The sequence below is a fragment of the Rhamphochromis longiceps genome, linkage group LG8 (assembly GCF_057381845.1).
Source record: "Rhamphochromis longiceps isolate RC_006_pf linkage group LG8, R_longiceps_female_GT1.1, whole genome shotgun sequence".
NCBI classification, from domain to species: domain Eukaryota; kingdom Metazoa; phylum Chordata; class Actinopteri; order Cichliformes; family Cichlidae; genus Rhamphochromis; species Rhamphochromis longiceps.
Window position 1 is genome coordinate 18,377,068 of NC_140564.1, and position 21,827 is coordinate 18,398,894.

General features: G+C 41.6%; 3 protein-coding genes across 5 annotated transcripts; 2 read left to right on the plus strand and 1 right to left on the minus strand.

Annotated features, from left to right (window-relative positions):
* The first annotated feature begins 257 nt into the window (after positions 1 to 257).
* Positions 258 to 7,189, plus strand: irf3 (interferon regulatory factor 3). 3 transcript variants are annotated; one of them, XM_085416273.1, is made up of 11 exons: positions 258 to 481; positions 1,915 to 2,081; positions 2,268 to 2,439; positions 2,779 to 2,852; positions 2,972 to 3,032; positions 3,135 to 3,203; positions 3,322 to 3,567; positions 3,796 to 3,886; positions 4,531 to 4,817; positions 4,903 to 5,027; positions 5,519 to 7,189. In XM_085416273.1, exons 2-11 carry the CDS (start codon positions 1,917 to 1,919, stop codon positions 5,627 to 5,629), a joined length of 1,401 nt encoding a protein of 466 aa, XP_085272399.1. In that variant the 5' UTR covers positions 258 to 481; positions 1,915 to 1,916; the 3' UTR covers positions 5,630 to 7,189. The 3 variants fall into 3 exon arrangements, with proteins under 3 accessions (XP_085272399.1, XP_085272400.1, XP_085272401.1); XM_085416274.1 differs by having other exon boundaries at positions 3,138 to 3,203; XM_085416275.1 differs by lacking the exon at positions 1,915 to 2,081.
* LOC146663470 (chaperone Ric-8A) lies at positions 6,733 to 13,273 on the minus strand. Its single transcript, XM_085416268.1, has 13 exons — positions 13,183 to 13,273; positions 13,031 to 13,078; positions 12,502 to 12,519; positions 12,319 to 12,408; positions 11,602 to 12,209; positions 11,193 to 11,328; positions 10,925 to 11,113; positions 10,657 to 10,751; positions 9,807 to 9,957; positions 9,535 to 9,630; positions 7,915 to 8,059; positions 7,307 to 7,580; positions 6,733 to 6,874 (listed from the first exon to the last, which is right to left on the minus strand). Exons 1-13 carry the CDS (start codon positions 13,270 to 13,272, stop codon positions 6,733 to 6,735), a joined length of 2,082 nt encoding a protein of 693 aa, XP_085272394.1. The 5' UTR covers position 13,273.
* Positions 13,274 to 20,277: 7,004 nt separating this feature from the next.
* LOC146663471 (uncharacterized) lies at positions 20,278 to 21,626 on the plus strand. The gene is made up of 4 exons (XM_085416296.1): positions 20,278 to 20,350; positions 20,527 to 20,608; positions 20,824 to 20,976; positions 21,254 to 21,626. The coding sequence occupies exons 2-4, from the start codon at positions 20,538 to 20,540 to the stop codon at positions 21,411 to 21,413; spliced, it is 384 nt and encodes a 127-aa protein (XP_085272422.1). The 5' UTR covers positions 20,278 to 20,350; positions 20,527 to 20,537; the 3' UTR covers positions 21,414 to 21,626.
* Positions 21,627 to 21,827: the final 201 nt, after the last annotated feature.

The window sequence follows — 21,827 nt, forward strand, 5'->3', positions numbered from 1 at the left end:
CAGAAGTTTCCCTGTTGCAGTTCACCCAGGTAAACATTTTTCAACCGATGTACTTTCCATAAAGACATTAATTTTCAAAGCAGGGTATTTCCATTTGTCTTAATTGTTTACCTCAGAGGGATTAGATGTGCATTATGCCAATGAGTGTGTGTGTGTGTGTGTGTGTGTGTGTGTGTGTGTGTGTGTAACCCCTCCTAGCGGGACCAGCTGGTATGAACCCATTGCTGACGTCACATCTGGAAAACGAAACCGTGAACTCGGAGTTTCCCGAGAAAGGCTTGTTAGCCGGAAAGCAGCCGCACTCAGGGCAGTGTTTAAAGTATCTGCGGCGGGGACGGTATGTGACAGTTTGGAGCACAGCTTCAGGTGACACGACACACAGCTACCGTACAGCCGTCACTGTACTGATTTCTGCACCCGGGAAACGCTCTGACTTTGAAGTCAACCCTCACCTGCACCGACTGAAACGTCAGCACTGAAGGTGGGAGAGTTTTTGTTGTTAGCGCTGGCACCGCTGTCCCAGAGTGGCATTAATACAAAGGTTACTACTATGACTACAGCATCGTTCAAAGACTGCACTCGTTTTCGATCCTGGAGTGTTTGCACTTGAATATCTTTGGTTCAGGCAGCTGTAAGAACCGCTTATGCTCTACTTTGACGACAGTTAAACAACAAGACCAGTCTAAATAACTGTTATTGTGAAAATAAATGCTGTGTGGAAGATTTTTAGGATTATATAAATACTTCCATATATTACATTACACTTTAATACATTATAAACACAGTGTTTAGTATTACTACACTTTAATACTATTTTATATTATCGTAAGTTATGTCGTTAATTGGTTAATTAATCTTTATAATGAAACCGTTTCTACTGTTGCTGAACAGCTGTTGTCTATGTGCCCGCTTCCTCTTTCATGCAATTGAAAATTGGCAATAAAAACCTGTAATCGTCCCAGCTGCACGACAGCTTTCCTGACATCCGGATGTTCGTGCTCAGGTTTCTTCTTAAACTTTTGATAATCTAATGCATATTTGATCGTCTAAATGAAACCTTCATTTAACTTGGCCCCTTTTTTCTGTTAACTCACTAATGCTAATATAATAGTGTCAGTTATAGATTACTTTTTTTGCTGTTGTTGCATGAGATGTGACTAAATAGCACCATCTGCAGGCAAGCATGGAAATATAGTTCAAATGAATGCATAATCTAAACAAGAAAATTTATTATAAATAAATATGAATATACTGTTCTTGACAAATTTGTTAGAGCACTACTCAATGTAAGGTTTATGCCAAAATACTGGTAATTACCAATATATGTATTTTTTTTATATTTCTGTAAATTTCATCAACAAGTCTGCGCTCTTTAATCAAAATCATATTTTTACTGTAATAATATAAATTGTTCTTATGTATGATTTTTAAAATGTACTGTTTTACAAAAGAAAGCAGCAAAAGTAGGACAGTAAATTATTATTTTTGGATTAAGATGCAAAATTACAGTTATTTTCTTTCATTCCTGAATGAAAAATGACTTGTGTTTTTTATGCTTTATTAATTTCTGACTTCTCAGAGAGGACCAGTGTGCCGATTCAAATTTGGATATAAAAACGTGAATTCAGTTTGTTGTTTACTAAATAAATATGAGTCAGTTTTTGAGAGATTTCCTCATTATTATTTTTTTGTTTGTTTTCTTCTTTTTATGATTGGTGGGCTATTAAATTTGTCTGTATATAAATAATTATATAGCTCTAACCTCCAGTACAGACGAGCTATTTTAATGAACTGCCTGAATGAAGGAATAGCCTACATCACATCCAAGTGATTGTTCGTATGATAGCAAAAGAGTACAGGATCAGTAAGCTGTACGTCAGGCAGTGATGCACGTTATATTTTGTCTTATTGTAGAAATGGCTCATTCGAAACCACTGCTCATCCCGTGGCTGCAGGAACAGATTAACAGCAACAAGTATCCTGGTGTCCAGTGGACAAACCCAGAGCAAACAAAGTTCTGCATCCCGTGGAAACACGCTTTGAGACAGGACTCCTCTAACACTGACATTCTCATCTTTAAGGTAGCCATCAAGGGCTGACATGACATGACAATCTAATAGAAACCAGTCATGAGCATGAATTTGATATCAGCTATCCGTCCATCTTCTGCTTATCTCATTCTTTGTCCACTAATCCGTTCTTTGTTAGTCTTTAGTCTGTTCACATCAGGAGTTTCTTCCGGCTTTCATCCTGGTTTTGCCCCGCAGGCCTGGGCGGAGGTGAGCGGCAGCGGCCGGGCTAATGGAGACCCCTCAGTCTGGAAGAGGAACTTCCGCAGCGCCCTACGAGCTAAAGGCTTCAAAATGGTGGATGACAACAAGAATGATGCCGCTAACCCCCATAAAGTCTTTCAGTGGCCGGACGAGTCAACGTCAAAAGGTGAGGACCCGCTGACCATTTGGATCTTAACTACAGTGGATAGAAAGCAAATTCAATTCAAAGAAATTGTTTGCTTATTTCAAAAAACTCTGCTGTTTGGCACTCAAAATGCACAGAAAAAAAAGATCAGCAGGATGTTCTGCTTTTTACTCATTTTATAACTGCAATCAATCAACTTCATATTGCATTTGCAATTTAAATCTGATAATGCAGTTTTGCACCGCATGCTCAGTTCCTGTCTGTCCGTGCAGCACATTTTGCATACACTCATGTCTCTGTATCTCTAACTAGACATGTTTCTCAGAAAATAAAAAAAAATGCATGTTTTCACTCCTGAAGCTAACTCTTGTGCTGGATCCCAGGAGCAAGATGGGGCTGATTTGTTTGCAGATCTGGGCATTTCCATTCAAGAGGTGAGACTGCTCTGTTGGATTGTTTACCTGTAAGAGGACAGATGGCAACAAAAAAGAGGTATTGCTGAAATGCTGGGTATTGATGTAAGTGAATAAGATGTGTGTCGGTGTTATCCCAGACCCAGGACATCCAGTGTTTAGAAGGATGTCTCTTACTTCCAGAAGGCGCTGTGTTTTTGGGTGAGAGCAATTGCCTTTTTCATTGGATTTAGAAGGGGAACATTAGTCTGGCGCTTATTAGCGACAATCGCCATCTGAATGTGTCTGGTCCATATCTGCCAGCAGAATCTGCTGCCAGCCCGGATATTCTCCAGGAGTGTCTCAGAGGAATGAACATCAGCCCTGAAGCAGGTAGGCTTATCAGCTCTGCTTATCATTTTCCTCCTCGCTGCTGCAGTCAGAGCAGAAAACAAAGAGTATCTGAGGTACTTTTCTACAAGCTGGTTCAGTTTCTCCAACTTTTCCACAGAGGGCACCGCAGGCTTTGAGCCTCCTCCCGAGCAACAGCAGCTGCAGAATCAGGTTGCGATTGGTGGACACCCGTTGCCTGGGCAACAGCAGTATCCAGTAATGTATGAGGGTGCAGTTACTGAAGCTGGGTTGCCTGAGCAACCAGCACATCCAATTGGGGGAGCTGAGGGAGGGGCCTATGATGAGCAGTTGGCGGCACAGTTCCTACAGACAATGCAAAAGACCAGCGATGGAGATAATTTCAGTAAGTTGGAGAAGGGGGTGGGTGGGGGTGGGATGCTATGCTGCTGTATCAGACAAATGGGGATTTTTACACAGACACTCTGAAATGACATCCAGCACACACAGTATTCAAATGGAACGTGTTTAACAGGGACTTATATACAAAGCGCCCTGACAATGTGAATAGCAGGGACAGAGTGGAACTGTAAGCACCTTTCCTCATACACTTCCACTGTCTCTGAATCCACAGGGACTCAATTCAAGATATCTGTGTACTACAGAGGGGTGAAGGTTTTGGAGCAGATGGTTGAGAATGAGGCTGGAGTGCGCTTGGTCTACAGGTAACATCAAAATGAACGCGACAAATGCTCAGCAGTTCCAGTTCAAATATACTGTAAAACTTGCTTCCTTATTCTCGTTCCTAGAGGGACAAACTGAGGGAGATGCTACTGTTTTTTCTATCTGAGATCAGGAGTTTACATTAGCATGAAGGCATGAGTACCACTTTGTCTTTCCTTTAAAAAAAAGAGAAAAGAAATCCTCCCACCTCTAAAGCTCAGTAATTTTTTTAAATGTAATGATTTATTTATTCAGCCAAGTTCCCCTTCACCAGGCAAAGCATTTTGAGGGAACAGAGCTTAGAATAAGGACTGAAAATGTAATCTCTAAAATCACAGTATGCAATTTTTGCCTTCAAAGTTCAAGATTCAACAATCTTTATTGTCGTTATGCACTGTTTACTTCTGTAACCATACTGCTGTGTTTCAACTTAGCATCAGTGCAACAACTGCAGTGAAAACAGCAATACTGAATATAACGTGGTCTGTTTAACTTATAACTAATTATAGTTTATATATTGCAGGATTTTTCATTGCTGATATCTTTGATTAAAAAAACACAAAACAGCCTCTAGCAAATGTGACTGTTTTAAACTCAGCGATTTTCTCCGATAACTGAAATATAGAAATGCTTGTATTCACATCAGTACTGATCTCAATGGGACAGTTTTGGATCGTGAGTCAGGCCTCACTATAGTCTCCCTGCCAAGTCCCGGAGCCATGGTGGATCAAAACCAAGCCAGCCTCACCCAGCGGATTCTGGACATGCTGGGTGATGGCTTGGAGGTTGGCGTGTCGGGCCAAGTGGTCTACAGCCAGCGACGGGGGGAAAGCAAAGCTTTCTGGAGCTTCTGCAAATTTGACCAGAGCAGACAACCCCAAGAGATTTCTAAACATCCTCAGGTTCTTTACAAGTTCACGGACTTTGTGCGAGGTAGGTAAGAGGAATTATTTTGGAGCTTTTGTGAATTTAGTGGCTTTAGGTACAGTTTTTTATGTATCGTCTCCTGTCTGCTTAGGAATAAAGGACTTCATTGAGGGGAATGCTAAAGAGTGCGCTCCCTGCTCCCTGTTCTTCTGTATTGGGGAAAAGTGGCCTGACCCACAATGCAGGCCTTTGGAGAAAAAACTCATCGCAGTGGAGGTGAGGAAACTTTCTGAAATTATTTAAAACATGCATACAGTGCTGTGCTCTCACAGACCTCTAAGCAGTATTTCAAATAGGCAGAGATTTTTTCCCCCTTTCTGCTGCACAAACTTGTATTAAATTTCATGAGCGATCAACCTCTAAAATTGCCCTCTCACGAGGAGGGAGCCGTACTCAGCAGCACTTTTGAAGAGGCAATTTTGCCTCAGTATTGATTAACAGCACAAAGGGAACAAAGCCTGAATACCGGCGCTGACAGCTGATCCTTCAGGTGTAAAAGCTTTTTTTTCTTTTCGTCCTTCTCCTCAGCCTCCACACAGGACGGCACACTGAGAAATCAAAAGCTTTATATAAAAAGTTTCTCAAAGAAACCAGCTTGACGCGTCTCATTGCTCGACCTTTCTGATTTCACTGCTACCGTCGAGCTCAAACGCGTCGCCTTTGCACTCGCGCCTGACTCCCGCTCCTTATTTATTTTCTCCGCTCAGGTGTGCCTGACTTCGATGGAGTTACTCAAGAACATGGCTGTTGAAAACGGCGCCTCTTCCCTGAAGTCTGTAGAGCTGCAGATGTCCCTGGAGGAGATGATGGAGTACTGAACATTTGGAAGCGGTGGCTGTTTTAGTAATTTGAGATTTTTAATCTTGGCTTCTTAAAACATCTCAGTTATGTTTGTGAATAATGTTTAATAATGACACTGGTACTGTGTTGGTTTGTACTTCACCCGGGATCAAACGGTCTGACTTATACTGTATGGAGACTAAGTGTGCACTGATTTCTATCTTAGGATTTTAAAACAAGTCACAGGGACATGATCAGGGTTGTTACTGAAAATCAAGATCACATTTTTACAGTAATGAGCTGATGTCACTCAGGTAAAGAGACATGACTTTCACTCATTTAACATTTTGTGCCCTCCTCCTCTTTTTAAGCTTCACTTTTCCTCTTTTAAACTGAGTCTTAATGGCAGTCAAAGTGAAACACCACCCATAAGCTGCAAGTTTTCCTGCTCATGAACTTATTTGTTATAATAATCGGCCTAATGCCGTGAAATTAATGTGTTAAGGGGTGAACAAGTGCAACCTGGTAACAAACCCCCTGCTAAAGTGTAATACAACAAAGTGAAGTTGGCATTAGTGCCTTGAATACAACAGAGCCACAGATAAAAATAAATATACAAGCTGATTTTAGCAGTGCAGATGTAGCCAGAGCATCTGGAGCTTTTTTGACATTATTAGCTTAATATGAGGAACATACACCTCAGCAGATGTCATGTGCTACGACACATCAGCGTGCTGTGCAGATAACCACACTGATCGATACCGGAGATTATTTGTTTTGAAAACTTTATTGAAACATTAATGGGTAGCATTCCTCTGCTGAATCTACTACATGATCAAAATGGCCTTTTCACCATTGCGATGTCACACGTAACTGTATTGCTGCTCTACGCTGTCAGTCTGAGTCAAAAGAAGAAGAAGTGTGAAATTACCTTTGGTTTTTTTGTCTAGGTTTTTCTTTTTTTAAATATCCTTTCTTGAATTTATTCTCTCTCAGCACGACTCTGTTTGGTCGAGAACTACATCGCTCTGTCTTTTCACACCACCCATAGAGACACAACACATCTTTTCCACTGATGACCTGTACAAGTGAAATGTTTACAAAGTAATATCGATAAACTGAACAAACTGATGAACAGAAATCAGTCCTTGTCTCCTTCCTCTGTTTCTCCGTCATTCTCTGACTCAGACCTCGCCTCCTCAGAGAGAGGATTTTCCTTCAGTCCTGACATTGGGACGAGCTTCCCCTCTTCATCCACTCCCATCGGCTGGATGATGTTGTCTCTGTAAAATACACGAGATGCAGGTGATTTGATCACCAGCATGAGCTTTAACAGCCTAACTGTTTAATTTACCATCAATCTGCTGTATTATGCAAGAACAAGAGGAACACTTGAGTTTTACAGACCTTACTGTTTCTTACCAGTATACAATTTTAATGACTACTTGACCCATTAATGCTCATCAAAGAACTTCCTCTGCAGCAACACATTGAGACGCTGCAGATTATGCGCTGGAATTAGCTTTTGGTTATATACACATGTACAGTCTGCTCGACACTTTTATTGCAACTCTGTATTTGTACCTTAATAAATTAAATTCTGTAAACTTTTGCTGTGGTGTGGTGGGAATCAGTTGACGTTTACTGTATTCATTAGAAGTATCTGAGACTTTTGTGTATCTCTCATGTTTGTAGCTTTTTGACGTTTTGCTTACCTGGACAGCTTGTTGAAGAGCATGATCAGCCTCTTGGCCTCCTCCTCCTTCTCCTCCTCTGTCATGCCCTCCATAGGGTCTGGCTGCTCTGCCTCCACCCGCCCCGTCACTGGGTTGATGCGGTCTTTGACCTGCCGGTACTCCTCGGTGTCTGAATCAGAGTCGCTGGAGTACTGGGTATCAGAGGTCCTGGGCCCCTGGCCTCCCAGGAGCCCCCTGGTGGCCAGCAGACCTGCTGCGTTACCGTAACCCGTATACTTCACAAAACGGCTCACTAGGAAAAGAAGCGTTGGTGTTCTCAATAAGGCACGAAAGAAAAAATACAGAAAGAGCTACAAAACATTTCAGCACCACTGCATTCACAGATTAGATTTAAAATAATGTATATAATCAAAACAAACATGACTATCAAGACTACATAAAATAATAATAAAGACATAAACACAAATATCTAAAAGGTAATAAGAGTTTTTTTTAAAGCACAATAAAAACTAATGACGCCCGTTGTTTAAATACCATCTGATCATTTCAATATGCATTTTTCTATTTTTATGACCAGACTGTAACTTCACCCTATTTTTATTAATCCACATATTGCTTCTTCTTACCATTTTCCTTGCAGAGGACAAAGATGAGGTCAGCGGCACAGTGTTTGAGGTCTGTGTCCAGATGAGTCATAAGACGAATCAGACGGCTCTTCACTGTGGTGCCTTCCTCTGGCCTCTGTGATACGTTTCTCAGAGGAGGCAGGATCTAATGATGGCGACACATTATAGCTTTAATTTTCTTTAATGTGTTTTGTTTCTTCTTCTTTTTTAAATAAATATGAGCGAGACCATTCTGATGCTTGCAAATGAAGCAAAATGTGCCGTTAACCTCAAAACAATGATGGATTTCAAAGTCTGAGACAAATCAAATATATAATGAAAAATCCTTTCTCATAGTCAGTGTGTTGGAGGGAGGAGAAGGGTGTTTAGGGATGAGCTGGAACAAGTCTGCCAACGCACATCTTCCCGGAATTAAAGGATCTGCTGTCTTTGTGCTAAAGTCTTCAGCAACCGCTTTTTTTTAAAAAAAAATGTCTTTTTAGTTTTTCTTTAAACATTGGCTGTTTTTTCACTCACTTTTAGCTCCACCCTTGTACCTGACCATTACAGAGAAACATGTATTGTGCTCATTAAGCCACTTAACACTGAACAATGAATTACTGAAGCATAAAAAAAGGGATCTAACTCATAGGATGAACCAGTTTAAACTGGATCTTTAGCAACCTGTCACCAAAACATACAATTGGTGCTACTTTCTTTTGTATCTATAAAAATCCCAAAGGTAACACAGCTGGACCGGCATAAAATAGTATTTTGCACCAACATGGTGATTCTCAAAGACAGTTATCCAAAAACGTGGCACATCTCAGCATGGTGTGCATTCAAGGAAACTGGACAAATGGAGAACAGAAGAGGAAGTTGTAAACTTGTCTGGTTCAAATTGTCCTCAGTATGTACGAGGAGGTCAGGAGCGATGTGCAACAGTCAGTGTTAACATGCATCTTCAAAACTGGGAGGCCAGTTCATGGTTTTGGGTTGCTTTTCAGTCAGTGGTGTTGGGGGATCCTATCAAAAGTGATGAAATTATAAATCAGGCAAGTGCCATCAGATTTTCATTCACCATACAATGCAATCTGCAAAACACCTGATTGGCAATAGCTTCATTTTTCACCATGACAACGATCCCAAACACACTGCCAGTACATGGATTGGCCTCCCCAGAGCCCGGACCTCAATGTTACTGAGGCAGTGTCGTATCATCTTTACATAGAACAAAACAAAAGACAGCCAACATCCAAAGAAGAACTTTTTTTTAGAGAACTAACCCTGAATACTACTGTAAGAAATTACAAGAAAGCTACCTAAGAGAGTTCAGGCTGTGTTGAAGGATAAAAGTGGTCATAGAATTGTACTAACTCTGTTTATACTGTATTTGCAGTTTTTTTTCCAGCAATATATATAGAAGCGAGGGGTGTCTCAAGACTTTGCACAGTACTATGAATACTACAAGTATCTTATAGTCTTCAGTCTTATAGAGTCCAGGCCTGCACAGGTCAGGTGTTGGTTGGTTACATGCAAATGATCAAAAGCATACTGGACATTAAACGTGCTACAAATATTTTGGCATCAAAACATCAAAAAGCTAAACACAGGAGCTATCTCTGAGGTGTCGTATATTACATATTTTCTGATGTAGTGCCGTGTTTCTCTGTGAGCCCTGCAGCTCTCCGTCAGCAGATTGAGGATTGGTGTCAGCTTCTCTTTGATCTTATCTCCCTGAAAAGCACATAAAACAAATCCTCTCCGTTATTTCCGTAATACCAGCTGCTCCCTTTTTCACGCTGCAAAATATAAACTTTAAGAACAAATCACTGAGAAAAAAAACCCCCCTCACAAACACACAAATGGATCAGAAATGACTCTACAAACAGAACTCTTTTCTACTCCCTCACCGCCTCCAGGCGTCTCTCCATGAACATCAGCAGGGTGTGGACGCAGTCCATGTTGACCCCCTTGCACTGCTCTGAATCTGGCTCCAGAGGCACCGTCAGCAACACATCGAGACACTGCAGAGGAAGCGCTGACAACAGGTTCACTGTGTGACTGCGGGAGTGAGAGAAGGTCACGGCAAAGGAGTGAGTGTTGATAGAAGAGAGCGGGGAAAACCTATTCCCTGCTCTGCTTTTCCTTGTTTTTTTTAGACATATACTGTTAGACTGGAGGTCAGTGTATGTGCAAGTAATCCCTGTGATAAATAAGGGTTATTTTGAACAGTGAACCATGCAAAGCTACTCCAATACAGCCTGAAAATAAAAAGGAGCTGAAAATGATCAGAGCAGATCCCCCTTTAAACATTTGGTGTTGTTTGGCTGGATGGATTATACACTGTTTCATCCAAAATGATAACAAATGCTACTCAAAATACACTATTATTGGAATTATATCTAGACCTAATAAAAAGGCATTGATTTCTATATATACTTGGGATTTTAATCAGACCTGCAGCTGAACATTCAATCTATCTGGAAGTCTCAAATAAGCAAGCAAGAGGAGGGTGCATGTTATTAAACTCATAATTATAGACTCATCCTTGTTGCTTCAAATGTTATTAAAAATAGTGCTTCTGCATGAAAGTGATTTTGCAACCCCTAATGAATTTCTGAAGGTTTATATCTAATTTTATAGTCCATCGTTTAAATCAATTATAACTGCACAGTATGTGTTACAATTGCACGATAGTAAATTATGAGATTATCAAGCCTGAATATTTTCACAGCTTGGGTTTTGTCACGTTGTGCTCACCCCTGCAGTTCATCTGTGTCTTCTGACAGGAGACACTTCCTCAGCAGACAGAGGCGCAGGATCGCCACCAGGTGTCGGTACAGAGCCGCATCATCCTGATTAAAGGCACAGACGCAGCTAATGCCTCTTCAACTGTCCTGTTCTTTCGCACATTTAGCTTTTATATGATTGCATATTTGACTGATAACATATATGTTGTATTAAAACTCCTGTAAAAAGTAAACACGAAAGCAAAGCTTCTGAAAAATGCGAGGGCCTTTACACACACCTCACTTGGGTCCTGCTTGTGGGTGCTGTGCGTGATATTGAAGAGAATTTTGAGGATCTCTGTGACGCGCTGAGAGGTTTCCAGAGAGATGGGCTGTGTCTGTGGGTCCAAGACACACTCATACTGGTCCTTCCACTGCACCTCCAGGCAGCTCTCCAAGGCTGCTGTGAGGATGGAAACCCCTCCCTCCTGGAAGAGAATAATCAGTGTGAGGGCAGTAATGAGGAGTAAAACAGGAATAACTTTGGACTATATGACATCGTGCGACCTGTTTAAGCTGGGTGCTGAGCTCTGGCCGGAGTGCAGTCATGAGGAACATGAAGCGCAGTTCATAAAACTGAGCACTAGAGGGATTCGACCAGCTGACACTGGATGATACGCGCTCTATGAGGCCACACATGAGCCTGATGGAAACAAAGGAGATAGATGTGAACTTTCCAGATGAAGCCAAATGCAGCTTATTGCAAGTGAGAATGACACTGTCCTTGGGATAGCACTGTTTCAGTCCCCTGTCCTTCTATTTGTCATAATAACCTTTACCAGGCATGAGAATTGTTGCTTTCACAGGTATAAATAAGCGAATATATGTTTTTTAGGTGCTTTGCGATTATTATAAGCTGCTGAAAATTACACAGTTTATGGGAACTGATGCGATTGTGTGTGCATGCCGAGCCTACCTGAGAGCACTGAACCTTTCCTGTGCCCAGGCGCTGTTGTACACCACGTTACACAACACCTTCATGGCCTCTTTTCTCTTTGCCTCCTCTCCGGACTCCAACTCCTCCACCTCCTCCTCCACATCCATCTTACTCTCTCTGCGGTCCCTCCGCCCTCGCTCCAGGACCCTGTGATGCGTCCCACCTCTGTGCAGTTCGTTGATGCTCGTCCTGTGGCTCCCAAACCAGCTGATGCTGTCCAAATCGCCGCTGTTGGTGATGCTGATGTCGCTTTTGGCATCCTCGTCGAAGGCCGGCGGCTCCTCGTTTTGGTCGTTAGTTTCAGCTTCAGCTTCATCCTCATTAGTGTGACCCTGCAGCACTTTGGTTTCGGTGAGAGAGGCAATGATGTTATCGTAGAAATCAGAGTCGGGGTCGCTGACTTCATCACTGATGTCACTTGTGGTCAGCCCGGCTAGTTTGGCCAGAGTCAGGAGGGCGCTGTCGGTCACCAAAGGCCCCAAGACCTTTTGGTCCCGGGACAGGATCCTCAGAGTGCGTAGGCATACTCTCAACAGGTGACATTTGACTTCCGTCCTTATGAACCTCACAAGGACAACACCTAAATTCTGAGAACAGGAGCAGAAACATGTTTGCAGGAATTTATCATAATAATAACTTTTACAAGGACTAAGAATATCACATCTGGGCAAGCAGAGAGTGACAGCATCGGATCACCTGTCTGAGGATGAGTCCTCGATCCTCCAGGTCGTACTCGTCCAAGTCCGAGTCAGAATCAGTGTAGTCCCTCACTTTATTCTTCCTGAACTAGTAAAACAGTGCAACAAGGATTACTGGATTTCTTTACGGTACTTTTCATGTGCAGTGCTTAATTACTTCTAAACTGTGGCAAAACCCTACCTCTTCTAGTCGCCTTTGCTTAAGAGATGGTCATCCATTAGACAGGAAATGTAGCAGAAGAGAGAGGAAATAGTGCTGTTAGAAGTCCTTCTACAAGTTCACAGTATGGCATTTTCCCTAAAAACCTATTTACAAAGCTTAGGAGCAATTTACTGATGGGATGAGGTCATTCCTAACCCAAAAGAAAGGTTATCTTTGCTGGGAATGACAATCAATTAACAGGGGACAGTGAAGGATATCATAACATATTTATTAATTTGAAGGTAATTAGAAGTTTTTTCTAACCCAGACAATTATTCAGTCACTCTGTCTGGATTCAATCTGCCTGAGCAGGCAAGGAGAGAGGATCAGAGACAACTGATACAGCAGAATTACTAATCATAGATTGGAGTGTGTAGGGGTGGGGAGGGGCGGATAAGTCGGAGGTGTGCCGTGAGAGGGAATAAGGTGACGTTATAAGGAGCACCAGGAGGACGTGGGTTTATGCCTGTAAACTTTCCTTCTGGTGCAGCAACATAAACAGACTTACTCTCCGTCTTTCCCTCTCCTCTGTGTCAAAGAAGAAACACTGGGCATACTACAGGAAGAGAAATAATGACACACACACACAAAAACAGAAAAACAGTGTCATGAGCAGCATTAGAACTTGTGAGAAATACACAAGCTTCTGTGTCGCGTCACCTCTTTGTTGAACTCCTGCAGCCTTATCTGAACACCATTCTCATCTCCCTGCTTGATGCACTGGATTATCCCCTCGATGTCCACGTTCATGCTTCCTAAACACACACACAAGCACGCACACACACACCCACAGACAATTTAGGGCAGAACAAAATGAAAGTTACACAACAATGACGATGGTCATGGCAGAGGTTATGTATTGTCAAACAGAAAGAAACCATAAATACACAATAGAATAGCACACATTCGGTCTGTTGTTCATCCAGAATATAAAATAAAACCCACTAAATATGAAATGAAATGACAGCTGCTCATCCTTTCACTTCATCTTCACAGCTACCACATAACTGATCACTGATGAAGGATTCCTTAGCAGTTAAAGTGAATCTGTATCTTTTATATAGCAGGCACTGACATCAACACTACACACACACATAAAATCTGCAGATAGATTACCGTGCTTCGCTGAACTTACCTCGCACAGTTCAGTATAGTAGTCAGGTGATAAACTGTATACCTTAAATATGACAAACCAAATCACCGCTCCGACTTTGCTTCAGGTTGTCGCCAAGCGTTTATTTCTCCAAGTACGTGCCCCGAGTCCTGTGTTCAGCTTTGAATTTGCTCAATTCAATCACTCTCTATGCACTCTCATTCTCTCAGCCTATCTCTCTCACTCTGTCTCTCTCGCTTTAATCCAAGAGAGATGCAGGAGACCTGTTGGAGAGTGTTTATGGTTATAATCCACTAATGGACTCTAAGCTTATAACTCTCAGTGTTGACCCTCTAACCTTTTATGGGTTTGCCAGACTTATTCTGCACAGCCCTTTCACTTTCTGTCCAGCTTTAGCAGAATTTTCTTCAAAATGCTGAAAGCCACTAAAACAAGCAGTTAGGGCGTGCTGTTGCATAACCTTGCTGGAGGTTCTGATGGTTAAAACACTGTTAGAAATGCATTAGGAAAAGACACTGTTTATTCACTTCTGGAAGTTTGTAGTTAAAGATTTGTATTCTTTTATCTTTCAGCAAAATATTTCAATACATTCCTAATTGAATTCACCCCCAATTACAGTACATGTACCGTACTTTTTATTATTTTTGTGCACTATTTATTTCAGTACTGATTCTGTCTCCTTCCACAAGATGGCGCAATTCCCCCGGTTGAGTCAGCTCATACAGGCACAATGTATGATACAATTGTGTATTATAAAATCTATTTATTCAAAGTAAACTTTAGCATCTTTCCCTTGGCCAAAATGCACAGATATTGATACTCCGTACCAAATGACTTACAGTTAAATCAATCTGCACTGAAACACAAGTGAAACTCTGTTTTCTTTCAGTAAGTACACTTTGTTTGTTTTTAGCTTAGATAACCTACTTAAGTCACACCTGGTGTCCTGGAAACCTTCACACACTTGCAGCCAAGTATCCTGAACACCCTGACAGATGAAAACTGTAAGACAATGATGCATGAGTGAATGACAGGCTTTCCTGGCAGGATGCGTACTCTTGCACTCATTCGGTAGAGGAAACAGGCTCTGGGCGCTGGAGCTAGATAACTGGTGGCTGCAGGCTTACAACAACAGGATGCACGCTACGTCAGAAATAGTGGGAAAAATGTCAGAGGAGTCTTCTCAAGTAGGAAGTGGAGGCATATTTCTTCAAGACGAATTACAAGTAGGATATCAACAATATAGACTTTACAAGAGGTGAATGGGCCTGAGTGACCTTTAAAAGCAGTAAAAGAAAACAGCAGTTATTAACATGAGCCAGGAGGGTACGTCTAAATCGTCCTGACACAGACAAACATTGTGGCTTTATTTTTAACACCTATGTCGCAATACACGCATGTAGCTTAAACATAAACGACCTCTACTGAGGCTTGTAGGGTCATTCCACTTGAGGGAATTTTTTTTGAGTCTCATCAAGTCAGATCTGCCTCACTGAATATTTTCAAAGCAAACACATCAGAAACCTACAGACTGGCTGTCAGCAGCTACAGAGTGTCATTTACGAGCGTCTCTCACTGACGGTGACTGACGGTTAGAATATAGGTGTAAAAATTTAATGACTCTGCATCTGTCTGGTGACACCAAGGCCCTACAGAGATCATCTTTCCAACCTTTAGGAGACACACCCTGCTCAGCTCATATGCCTTCTTTCCACTAATTTATGTCTTCTGTTCAGAGAGTGAACAGTAGAGAAGAATGTGAAATATTCAAGGATCGCTGCTTTTTCCTCTGCACTTGGTTATCAGAGTGGATCTTATATGTGTGCTCTCTTTCTGCAGTTAATCTTTCTGCTTAAGTCCTCTATGATTCCTGAATGCATTTACTGTATGGTGGACCTGGTCTCACATTAAGCATGTAGGATTCCAACAAAACTGTCTATGTTTTGACATAATCATATTTTTTTAAATGTTTGTAATTTGGCAGAGCATGGCCTGAGGACAACAGGAGCTCAGCATGAACATTTAAGGCTCAAGGATCTGCCTGGATGATCAAATAATGTAATATTGGTTTTGTTTCTGCTGAGGTCTGTGAAGCTTAGCTGACATGTTAGGACTTCCAGATAATGTAACAGAGACTGCTGGGAGTTTATAAAGTTGAACTTCAATAGTTGGTAAAACTAATTATCAACTGTATAATAGAAAAAAGGGATGGTGTGTTCATACGCCATACTAAACTGAACATATTTATATATAAAGAAAAAGATCAATATTTGACCCTTCAGCGACCCCACAGGTCAGGGGAGTGGGTGAGGCTGAAAATTCACAGAGGCTCAGAGAAGAAACGCTTCTGCTCATCAAGTATTACTTGAATAAACACAGAGTGAGACCTTAAATATTGCACACTGTGTCAAATAATACAGGATACTTTGATCTCTAAATTGCTCTGGATGGAACAGCAACAGACCCTAATGCTTCTAAATGGGATGAAAACAGCAATTTTCAAATACTTTTACTTACTTTAATCCAGTGGATCTGAAACTGTGGGGCTGCTCCCCTACAGGGGGTGTAGAGCCAATGTATTAGGGAGGCATGGATGACCATGGGAAAAATATAATTCTAATAAATATGATTTATGTAAACAAGAATTTGCTGAGGCTATAGTGCTAAACCGTGTTTCACTAAAACTTAATCTGAATCATTTTTTTATTATTAAAGGCTGATATAAGAAATTGTAGGTTGGAGGCATGAAAAATTACTGCCTTACTCAGTCATCGTACAACAGCATTCATTCCTTTGAGGCCACAGCCATGCTCAATATTAAATAATTACTCTTATTAAAAGCTACTGGCTGCCAAATGCAATTACCTAGATTTGAAATGGTTCCACATTCATTTAGATGTGTAGAAGGAGACAGGAGGACAACAGGAGTAATTGTACAGGGTGGGCCATTTATATGGATACACCGTAATAACATGGGAATGGTTGGTGATATTAAAGTCCTGTTTGTGGCACATTAGTATATGTGAGGGGGCAAACTCCTCAAGATGGGTGGTGACCATGGTGGCCATTTAGAAGTCGGCCATCTTGGATATAACTTTTGTTTTTTCAATAGGAAGAGGGCCATGTGACACATCAAACTTATTGGTAATGTCACAAGAAAAACAATGGTGTGCTTGGTTTCAATGCAACTTTATTCTTTCATGAGTTATTTACAAGTTTCTGACCACTTATAAATGTGTTCAATGTGCTGCCCATTGTGTTGGATTGTCAATGCAACCCTCTTCTCCCACTCTTCACACACTGATAGCAACACCGCAGGAGAAATGCCAGCACAGGCATCCAGTATCCGTAGTTTCAGGTGCTGCACATCTCGTATCTTCACACCATAGACAATTGCCTTCAGATGACCCCAAAGATAAAAGTCTAAGGGCCTCAGATCGGGAGACCTTGGGGGCCATTCAACTGGCCCACGACGACCAATCCACTTTCCAGGAAACTGTTCATCTAGGAATGCTCGGACCTGGCACGCATAATGTGGTGGTGCGCCATCTTGCTGGAAAAACTCAGGGAACGTGCCAGCTTCAGTGCATAAAGAGGGAAACACATCATCATGTAGTAATTTCAAATATCCAGTGGCCTTGAGGTTTCCATTGATGAAGAATGGACCCACTATCGTTGTACCCCATATACCACACCAAACCATCACTTTTGTTGTGCCAACAGTCTTGGAGGGATCCATCCAATGTGGGTTAGTGCCAGACCAATAGCGGTGGTTTTGTTTGTTAACTTCACCATTCACATAAAAGTTTGCCTCATCACTGAACAAAATCTTCGGCGTAAACTGAGGGTCCTGTTCCAATTTTTGTTTTGCCCATTCTGCAAATTCTGTGTGCCGATCTGGGTCATCCTCGTTGAGATGCTGCAGTAGCTGGAGTTTATAAGGGTGCCTTTTGTGAGTAGCTAATATCCACCGAAGGGATGTTCGACTAATGCCACTCTCCAGTGACATGCGGCGAGTGCTACGCTGTGGGCTCTTGCTGAATGAAGCTAGGACAGCCACTGATGTTTCTTCATTAGTGACAGTTTTCTTGCGTCCACATTTTGGCAAATCCAACACTGAACCAGTTTCACGAAACTTAGCAAGCAGTTTGCTAACTGTAGCATGGGAGATGGGTGGTCTCGTAGGGTGTCTTGCATTGAAATCTGCTGCAATGACCCGGTTACTGCGTTCACCAGATATCAACACAATTTCGATCCGCTCCTCACGTGTTAACCTCTTCGACATGTCAATGGCTGTGAACAGAGAGAAACTTGTAAATAACTCATGAAAGAATAAAGTTACGTTGAAACCAAGCACCCCATTGTTTTTCTTGTGACATTACCAATAAGTTTGATGTGTCACATGGCCCTCTTCCTATTGAAAAAACAAAAGTTGTATCCAAGATGGCCGACTTCTAAATGGCCACCATGGTCACCACCCATCTTGAGGAGTTTGCCCCCTCACATATACTAATGTGCCACAAACAGGACTTTAATATCACCAACCATTCCCATGTTATTACGGTGTATCCATATAAATGGCCCACCCTGTACATTTCAACTAAGGTATGCAGAAGAGCATCTCTGAATGCATAACATGTCAAACCTTAAAGCAGATGAACTAAAGCAGCAGAAGACCACAACGGGTGCCACTCCTGTCGGGTAAGAACAGGAGACTGAAGCTACAATTCAGACAGCTCACCAAAACTGGTCAGTAGAAGAGTAGAAACTCCTGCCTGCTCTGTTACAACATTCAGATGGCAGGGTCAGAACTCGGCATAAACAACATGGATCCATGCTGGCTTGTGTCAGCAGTTGCTGGTGGTGTAGTGGTATGAGTATTGTCCATCATGTCCATCCCTTTATGATCACATTACTCATCTTCTTATGGCTGCTGCCAGCAGGATAAGTCAGTCTGGTTTCTTGAACGTGACTAGTTCACTGCACTCGAGTGATCTAGGTAATCTCCAGATCTCAATCTAATAGATAGAAAAATAGAGAAAGAGATCAAAATCTCTGAGAAATGTTTCCAGCACAGTGTTGAATTTATTGGCTGGTGAGTGTATGTTATAAACTAGAATGTCAATCGTGGTTAGGTCCATCACAATTGATGATCCATCACACAGTGAAATGCAAATGAGTGAAATGCAAAAAGTATTTTTAGTTATAAGTTATAACCTTTTCTTGTCATTGGCTGACTGTGTTCCATAAATTCATTATTAAAATCCATTGTGCGCCTCACTGACGTTTCAAAGAGTCATTTCCAGGACCAAATATCAACACCTTACCAGTAATTTAGGAGTAGCAATTCTCATGAAAATGGAAAAGTACCCGTAAAACAGCCAGTATGACCTTGACCACAAGCACAAGTTGGGTAAACCCCCGCTAGGTGGTCCTTGTTTGCAACTTTCACTAAAACCTGACCGTCCTGTGAGGAGTATTGATTTATTGGGAATTGAGGAGGAACAGACAGATGGATGGGCCGATGATGGATACCTCGCAATCACATAAGTTGCTCAAGGTTAGGCAGCAGCAGGTGTACAGGGACAGTTTTACCAGGATGCTGGGCTTTTTTTCTTTTCTTGAGATGCAGCCCCTCACGTCATCACCTGTTATCCCATCAACACTTGTCGTAATCCATGCTCAGTCATATGTAAGTTCATAATTATTTGAGCGCTAATTCTCTTGAGTACACGCACGCCAGCGATGACTCAGTGTATTATTCTGACAATGCAGACTGCCCAGATGGTAGTCACAGGAAAGCTGCACAATGGTCTCTAGAGCGGAAGCCGTGAATCAGAGGGAAGAGAGCCGGTCTGAGAAACAGTGTGTAGGATAAAAAACATTAAATGTGACACTGGCTCCCCATGGATTTAGTGCATTATTAAAAGATTAGGAATTATGGGATAATTTCCTAGAGAGGTGTTAGTATGAGGCCAAGTGCCAACTTTGATCTTTTGTTTCTGTGACCACTTTAAATGTGGATGAGAGTTCCTGAATGTGAACTCTCATCCACATATGCCGTATTCATCACCAACACCTTAAGGAAAACTATAAGATCAAGGAGTTGTTTTTGACATTGTGTTTGTGGTGAGGTGGATATGAGTGAAGGACACTGCAGAAATAAACACGGTGACGGCCAAAGTGACTCAAGGGAAAAAGGCACAGGAAAAATGGGGCGATAAAGAAAAGCCTGGAGAACTGGGGCTATTTTGGGCTCGGCGGGCTTCCTGCAGGTGATGGAAATGAAAGAAAGATTTCTGGAACAATTGCTCAGCAGCAAGTGAACTGAGGGAGGAGAAAGATGGAGGAGGAGGAGGAGGAGGAGGAGTGGGGGGCTGTAGAGCAACAAGTGAACATAAGAATCGATGTAAACATCACAGAAGGTCACCTTAAGTTTAAGTCCAAAGTTGTGTTTGGACGCCTTGTTTAAAGATTGTTTATGCTGGCATCACAGCTCTTTTAAGTAGGGAATAAAAAAGTGTGTGTTTGTTTGTGTGTGTGTGAGTTCATTTGGCAGTATAGTCAGTGTGTTACAGACACACCCCCTCATCCCACCATCACACTATAAAGGACCAGCGTTAGAAAGGGATGACAGAGTCAGACATCCAACAACCAGCAAGTTGTGTTGGTTTACTCAACAAGCCACAGCAGGTTTTAAGCTCTCCTTTTGCGGTAAGCATCTTTTGAGATTAATTTTTATACGATTCTAAAAGCTCTCTAAACACATAATTATTATTATTATCATTTGACTTTTATGGTTAAATCATTTTGTGCTTCTTCAACAATTGGGTCAGAAGAGCATTTTTTCTTTAGCACCACACTTAATTATTCATTCTATTAAATTGTAGGGCAGTGCGTTATGGAGATAGCTGTTCTGTTGCTGCTGACTGTCCCTTTGACTGCTGCCTCCCCACTGAGACGAACTCAAAGGTGAGTGAAAAAACACAGGGAACCACACAGCTCACAACGGCACACATAATGAAGTATCACTCTCTACCAGTAGAAACACAACATCAAAGCATGCTTGGGATGGCGGGAAATTAAAAAAAGTGTTTAAAGCAGAGCTTCTTATTAGTGTATCTCTAAGTTATATTATTGTAAATTATAGGTTACTTAATTAATTCCATATCCTGTTGGAAACACAGGTCAGACGCAGACGTCGTCCTACCAGGAGCAGCGGTCCGAGATGTAGGAGGGGAAATGTCAGAGGACACACACGAGCACCATGCTCCATTACTGAAGATCATCCCATTCACCTCAGAGAACAAACATCTGGACCTGGAGGCTCTGAGACACAGGTACAAAGGATGTGACAACGTGCTGAGAGTGGCTGTCAATAGAAAAAGAGCATTATTTAATTTGAAAAACTAAATCAAAGTATTTGTTAAAATTACATTAAATTAAAAAAAATTATGGTCATGTCACTATCAGTCCTTTATTAGAGGGTAAATATTGTGATTGTTTTTCAGAAAGACAACACTTTTTTCCAACTTCATTCAAAACTGCATTTTTTTTAATATGTGATGTTCTGCACCCTGAGTTTGATGTTCACCCTTCTCATTTTCATCACGACAGCATGGGCCTGAAGCCACGACTGCCGCGTGCACTTCAGCGTGGATGCCAGCTCGGGACATGCCAGCTTCACAACTTAGCCAGCACTTTATACCACTTCAGCAAAGGAAGCGGAAAGGAGGAATCAAAGAAGGCAAAAGATCCACAGGGCTACGGCAGATAGGACCAAAAGGAATGTCAGCAATTAAGGACTGAAGGGGTGGAGAGCTGCCCACATAGTTTTCCATCTACTGAAAACCAAATATCTCTATGTCTGCTCTGACTGACTGGTACTTATTAGAAATGTATGCTCGCAAATGATTTTTGTGTCTCGTGTGAAACGTGCGTTTTATACGTTAAATATGTAAATATTTAAATATGATATGCAATAAATATTTAAGAGAATTAAGTTTGTGGTGTTTATGTATAGTCTTAAAGGAAAAGTATAGTGCAATCCTACCATGATCACCTCTCATAAAGAGCCTTTGAAATGGTACAGACAGAGGACGACTATGAGACATCTATAAATTCGAGAAAGATGAAGCAATGACCTGAATTTCAGCTGAACAAGACTGTAATTTGCCTCTGAAACAAAACC